The sequence below is a fragment of the Ammodytes marinus genome (assembly GCF_949987685.1).
Source record: "Ammodytes marinus genome assembly, chromosome: 2".
NCBI lineage: Eukaryota > Metazoa > Chordata > Actinopteri > Uranoscopiformes > Ammodytidae > Ammodytes > Ammodytes marinus.
Genome location: NC_137231.1, coordinates 3,480,063 through 3,487,528, shown reverse-complemented (window position 1 = coordinate 3,487,528; position 7,466 = coordinate 3,480,063). Strand labels below are relative to the sequence as shown.

At 39.6% G+C, this 7,466-nt stretch overlaps 1 protein-coding gene across 1 annotated transcript in view; it reads left to right on the top strand.

Annotated features, from left to right (window-relative positions):
• The first annotated feature begins 1,765 nt into the window (after nt 1-1,765).
• npdc1b (neural proliferation, differentiation and control, 1b) overlaps nt 1,766-7,466 on the top strand; it is a 40,934-nt gene continuing 35,233 nt past the window's right edge. Inside the window, exon 1 of the mRNA XM_080051862.1 lies at nt 1,766-2,047. Within this exon, the coding sequence (XP_079907988.1) occupies nt 1,978-2,047 (70 nt within the window). The 5' untranslated portion in view covers nt 1,766-1,977. The remainder of the gene's footprint in view (nt 2,048-7,466) is intronic.

Below are 7,466 nucleotides of genomic sequence, written 5' to 3'. Positions count from 1 at the left end.
TGACTACTCTGGAAGTGCATCCCTACATGGTATCCCAAAATAAAGCATCCCACTACAGTGGCCCATCCCCCCAGCACTCTGAAGCACCATGCTCAGTCCCAAAAGTGCACCAAACTCTCTATTTTATACCCACAAAAATAAGTCAATATGATGAATTATGACATTTCCTCGGGCACTTGCATTAAACCGGTTTGCCGGACTAGATAAAGATCTGAAAATAAATGTATTTTCATCCATCAAACATTAAAGTTTTTTACATGGGCATTATGGTAATATGCTGGGTCGGTCAATATTCAAATTTCATTTTATTGTAGCCTACATTGTATTCTAGATTTATACATTTAACTTCATCTCTACGTTTAAAATTGTATTCGTACTAGGCCTATTTGTGTGTTTATTTAGGTCCCAGGTGGCTGTCTTCACTTGTGTGTTTCTCTTTATACATTTCTCTTTCATTTCTGCTATTATGTTGCATTGATGAAGGGAGCAACTTTGAACAACAGTTTGATAATTGAAGTGTTCTCCAGGCATTAAACTGGTGTGCGAATGTTACTTTTTTCGAATAGTCATGCCCGAAATTATTCATATACCCCTGGCAAATTTTGACTTAAAAGTGGTGAAGAAATGCTTAGCGGACGCCGGACAAACACATTAACGTTTTACAGTGGCCCAGCCAGAGTCCTGACTTAAATCCAATTGAGAATCTGTGGAGGGAGCTAAAGATCAGGGTGATGGCAGTGAGACCCTCCAAACTGAAAGAGTTGGAGCTCATTGCTAAAGATGAATGGGCAAAAATACTAGTGGAGACATGCAAAAAGCTGGTCAGCAATTATAGGAAGTGTTTGATTGCTGTAATAGCCAATAAAGGATTTTTCTATTGATTATTGAGAAGGGTATGAATAATTTTGGACATGCCACTTTTTGTTTAAATGTAAATAAAAGTTGAAAAAAAAATGTTTTCAGAATGATGCCTCTTATCTTCTGGGAGAAGCCTGTGTCATTTCCAATCAAGAAAAAACTTGCTGGTTGAATAAAAGTAAGTTTAAGTAAAAATTTGCCAGGGGTATGAATCATTTCAGGCGTGACTGTATATATTTTTGCCCTGCAACAGCCACAGGCTGAGCCTGAGACTCAAGAATGTTATTGCCAACAAATGCTGCTAATTGTTGTGCATAATGACAAATAGACCTCCACCTTCTTCAATCTTTAATCAATGGTATTGACGGGTCCTTGTTTACAAAATCCATATTCAGCCATACAAAAACAGAACTGCAATATTTTACTTTCTGACAGTATATTTCTCAAATAGGCTATTGTCACTGGTGAAACAGTCAATAATACAAGTGCTAGGATAGGCTACTGCACAAAAGAAAGAAAGATGGTTACAGAGTTTGATATTAATAGCCTGTCCTTTCAGTTTTTCAATCCATTTCTGTCCATTCGGTAAAGAAATGTTTGGTTTCGATTTGTGTGACGTGTCTGATGTTTGGCTGCACCTGAAGGCAGCACGGAGACTCCGCAGCGTGTTGACGTCACAAACCTACGTGTGTGTGTGTGTGCGTGTGTGTGTGTGTGTGTGTGTGTGTGTGTGTGTGTGTGTGTGTGTGTGTGTGTGTGTGTGTGTGTGTGTTAGTGTGTGTGTGTGTGTGTGTCAACTACAGCCGCTATCAGCAGCAGAACCATTCACAGTCAGTGAGCCAGAGCCAGTCAGCGGTGTACATCCATGTCGCAGGTACAGACTCTCTGCGGCAAATACAACGGAGGATCGGCGTGATCATCCGCGCTGCTATACCTCAATCCTCTCCGTCACAGCTTTTTCTCTCCTCGTTGTCGTTCTATATTCGTGTGTGTGTGTGTGTCCTCTCCTCCTGAGCTCCAGGGCGATGGGGGAATGATCAGTCCCGGCTCCCCCACGCCTCATCCTCCTTCTCCAGCCGTGTGTTCGTTCGGCGGTCGTCGGTCGGAGCTGTGTCCAGGATGCGGGCCCCGCTGCTCGGCCAGGCTGCGGTGTTTGCGGCCCTTCTGGCGCTCAGCACCTGCCTGACAGGTAAGACCCCCGCGGCTACCTGTCAATCCTCCGCCGTGTATTTCTCCTTATCCTTATTGTGCATGCTTGTTTTCGGGTGAGAACATGATCGCTTCAGTGAATAATCACATTTTCATGTCAGACACATTTTTAATAGGCCTACTTCTGTTGTGACTATAAGAAGTGTTCATAGGCTATTGTGATTGTAGGCTATATAGGCTACTACTGTGCAAATTGCTGTAGGCCTATGCCTATCTGTCTTGGATGTGTCTTAACTTGTAAAACGACATTAGTCCTCAATCAACTGAAAATTGATTGCTAATTTTTTTAAAGAGTATTTTCTTCCTTGGGTGCACATTATATCGACCAATCAGTGAATCAATTGAGTGGACATACATTTTTAATAAAAATAACCCTGCGTTCCAAATCACATACTCTTTCTTTTTACTACACTACTAAAGTACAGAAGAGTTTTAGGGCCACAGGAGAGAAAAAAAAATCAGATAAGGAAGATTTTTTTTCATTATGTCAAGAAATGTCAAGAATAAAGATGAATATTCCAAAATGCTATTGGAGTTAGGGGGGCATTTATGTATTTTCAGCCTACTACAATTGACTTGCATGTATTGGGACATAAATCTTTTTCTGGCATAAATAGTATGGAAGTATTGGTATTGGAACGCATGGTTAGTTGCAGCACTTAATATTCAAAAATAAGGAAGGAGACGTTTTTTTTTTAAACTGCTCGTGTCCATTTAGGCCTACTGTCAAAACTGAGATGAATTGAAGTTGGAAAAATAACTTAATTATTTACAGCTGTGTGAAGGGCAAAGCGTGTTGATTGTCTGTTTGAATCTGAATTCACTCTGCTTGTGTGAATTAGGAGAGAGAAGTCTTGAAGTCCGAAAGGTTTGGTTGAGCAAGTGATTGGCAGATTGATCGACAACTCAAAATCCTTTACAAGCATTTTCATAATCGTCAATTCAGCGAGTGTGTAGTAGATCATTCATCAGTTTAAAGCCTTTCTGTGCCCGTTAGCTTTTCTAATGTTTATGTCATTGAACGATTCCATTTAAAGAATGTATGTCTATAATAGGCCTACTTCGTGATCTTTGATATCCTAACAGACATGTATGGTATTGTATGGCCTAGGGTAGCTCAAATATAATTATGAATCAGTGGAAAATGTGAATTATTGATTTACCCTGATGAGAAAGGCCTACAGTTATATTTACAGCATAATTTAGTATGATACATTCTTTATGTCACAACCAATAAGATTGTAAATCCTTATAGGAACGTGTAGGCCTATATGAGCATATGGAGGACTGTATCAAAACAACACAGAATGTGTCTATGGGCTTTTCCACTCTGACGTGCAGGGGCTAAACCATGATTTAGACATGGGGAGGGGGGGGTCCAATTAAGACCATGATTTAGACATGGGGAGGGGGGGTCCAAATGAGAGCCTTACCCAAGAGATTTCATAATTAAGAGATACAATAGTTTCTGGTGTGGAAAATGTATCTTGATTTTCTTGACAAGCGTAAATCAATTGAATTTCATTTCATTTTCCTTTATTTAACCTCGAAAGATCAATTGAGGGGTGACCCTCTTTTACAATGACGTCGAGTTTGTACATATACACAATATACAATGAGAATACATAACAAGTTTACACACACACACACACAGACAACAACAATTTAAAACATTCAGATCAATTGAATGAGAGACATAATAGCCTAATTAAAACAGTTACAAGTGTAGAGGGGCTGATTCAAAATAATAATTTTAAATTGGTTAACAGTTATGAGTGTATTTATTTTAATTGTATGTTGTAGGCTGTTCCAGGAGTCAGGGGCACTATGGCTAAAAGCGGTTTTACCAAGCTCAGACCGGGCATAGGGGACATATAACATGAGCATGTCAGTTGAGCGGGTTTGATAAAGCCCATCTGAAATAAGCAGCATTTCTGTCAAATATAGTGGTAGCTTTCCAGTCAGAGCTTTATATATAAAAATATGCCAATGTGCATCACGTCTCTCCTTAAGGGAGGACCACCCAACCTTTTCATATAAAACACAATGGTGTGTATCATAAGCATCTCCTGTAATGAATCTCAAAGCAGAGTGAAATACAGAGTCTAGGAGTTTAAGGCATGAACGAGATGCATGCCGATAAACCACATCACCGTAATCAAGGACAGACATAAAAACTGCCTCAATAATCCTTTTCCTACTGAACAACGGGAAGGTGGCTTTATTCCTATAAAAATAGCCAATCTTTTGTCGGAGACGACAGACAAGATTTTTTATGTGAAATGTAAAAGAGAGTTTTTCATCTATCCAGATGCCAAGATATTTATATTCAGTGACTCTTTCAATATGAGATCCATTATTTGTGTGAATAATAAGATCATTAAAATGTGTAATTCTTGCTCTGGAAAAGCACATATATTTTGTTTTTTCTATATTAAGGACAAGCCTGAGATCCACTAGACAGTTCTGCAGGGTGTTAAAAGAGCTCTGTAGGTTCTGAACAGATTGTTGCACTGAATCAGAAATGCAATACAGTACAGTGTCGTCAGCATACAAATGGGCATGGCAGTTTTGTAGTGATGAAACAATGTTATTGATGTAAATTGTGAATAGGACTGGACCTAAAATTGAGCCCTGCGGAACACCATTTGTAACTGTTAAAAACTCAGTTTGGTAGCTTCCCAGCTTAACTGACTGCTGTCTATCAGAGAGATAGTCCCTAAACCAGCTACATGTAGAATAATCAAAACCAATTTCATGCAGCCTCTCTAAAAGCAAATGGTGATCTAAAGTATCAAAAGCTTTTGACAGATCAACAAAAAGTGCTGCACAGTGCATTTTTTTATCGATAGCTGTAACAATGTTGTCTAAGACCAAAGTGACAGCAGATATAGTACTGTGGCCTGCCCTAAAACCAGATTGAAATGGACTCAAAATGGAAGCACTGGATAAAAAGGATTTCAACTGAGTATTAATGACTGATTCTAGAATTTTTGCCAGGCATGGGAGTTTGGAAATTGGCCTGTAATTGTTAAGATCACTTTTGTCACCCCCTTTATGTAATGGAATGACGTGAGCTTTTTTCCAGACTTTAGGAACAATACCAGAAGAGATGGAAAGATTAAAAATATGGGTTATTTGTTTTGATATGATAAGTGCAGAGAGATTTATTGAAAATGGGTCCAAATTGTCCTCTCCCATGTACTTCCTGGGGTTGATGGCAAGAAGCGCATCTACAACAATACTTGTTGGGACTTGAACAAGGCTGAAAAGAGGAGTTTTAGAGACAGGTGGTATGCTATTTTTATTTCTCGTGGTGGTAGGCGTAGAAGGCGTAGATACTCCATTGTGAAAGAGTTTACCAGCAGCTATAAAGTGTTTATTGAAAGCTAAACCAATTTCTTTCTGATCATTTAAAATATGATCATTTATTTTTAACTGACTGGGAACAGTGCTAGAATTGTTTTTGTTATAATTCACAGCCTTCCAAAATAGTGCAGGGTTGGAGTAGCAGTTTGAAATTAGTTCGAGGTAGTAGTCTGATTTAGCTTTCCTAACCATGGATATGCACCTATTTCTGATTTGTCTGAAAGCAGTCCACTTGGAGTTTTCACCAGAGCGTCTAGCTAGGGACCATGCTTTATTTCTCTCTGCAAATATATCGGACAATTCATTTGTGAACCAGGGGTTTGATCTATTTTTTACTCTGTGCTTTTTAAGGGGTGCATGCTTGTTCAAAATGGAGGAGAAAGTATTGGTGAAAAATTCTAAGGCCAATTCCACATCAGATATTTCACTTGTGAGATGAATGTCACTTTGATAGAGTTCATTTAAAAATGCTTGCTCGTTAAAACCTTTAAAATTACGCTTAATGATGATTTTGGGTTGAGATTTTTTAAGATGAATACTTCTGATACAGGCCACCGGGCAGTGATCACTGATTCCAAGCTCAAAGACACCAGCAGAAACTATTTTATTGCTTTGATTTGATAATATTAAATCGATCAAAGTTGATTTTGCTGGGTTTTTTAGATTTGGTCTTGTGGGCTCAGTTATTATTTGTGTAAGATTTAGGTTGCTACATATTTCTTTAAAAGGTTCAGAGGCACCAGAAAGCCAGTCAATGTTAAAATCACCCATCATAATGACCTCTCTATTTACATATGGAGAGATTAAATGTGCTAGCTCACTCAAGGAGCTATTTACTGCTGAAGGGGGCCTGTACACACCAATTACAACAAAACAATCATTGGATGATAAAGACAATTCCAAAGCAATAAATTCAAAGCAGCTTCGAACAGAGACAGCATGTAGTAATGATACAGAATAATGTGATTTAACATAGACAGCCACTCCCCCACCCCGTGTGGTCCTGTCTATTCTGAATAAACTATAATCATTTATTGCCACCATAGAGTCATGTGTACTGCTCTTCAACCATGATTCAGTCAGAACCAAGACATCTGGGTCAGCCTGAGATACTAAGATGTTAACATGGTCTAGTTTATTGTGCTGAAGCAAACTTCTTATGTTTAAGTGAAGAAAACCCAAACCCTTTCTTGTTTTGAGGATGTTTGGTGAGTTTAGCTTTGATATGCTCATGTCCAGGTTATCAACAGCGGGGTGGTCCAACACAATTGACCTATTACACATAATAGGTACATCTTTCAAGTTACTTGTAATCCCAAGTGGTCTGTGGCGTGACCTGTAAAATCTATGAGGAGGGATTAATGATGATCTGACAGACTGACATACAGGGATTGGGTGAGTTTTTATAGTAATGGATGTTCCAGGCCTGGAGGGGGCGCTAGATGCATGGGGACTAGTGGTCATGGAGGCTGTGTCACGTGAGCTAACTACCTCTTGACTGACCAGGTGTGGAGATAGTCAATCATGCTGGACAGAGTTTGCAAGAGGAGTGACGCTAGGAACCGATTTTATTGTTAAGAGCATATTGCTGGCCAGAAGATGTTTCCCTTGTTTGTTTAAATGCAAACCATCGCTGGCAAAGAAAGACGGTCTGTTCCAGAAAACGTTAAAATTGTCGACAAAGGGAATGCCCATGGAGAGACAATACTGTTTGAGCCAAACATGAAGTTGGCGTGCGCGGCTGAATTTGATGTCACCAAATCGAGGGGAAGGCATGGGACCAGAGACGATACATTGTTTCCCAGCGGTCAAGACGGAATCGATTAGGGCTTTAAAATCAGTTTTAAGACTTTCTGACTTTTCTGACTTAAGGTCATTTGAGCCGATATGTGTCACGACCATAGATGCAGCGGGATTACTGTGGATAATGTGTGGTAGCACTGAGTTGATGTGGGATACCTGGGCACCGGGATAGCAGAAGGTCTCCGCCCTCGGCAGGAGAACTTGTCGGACCATGGATGAGCCAATGA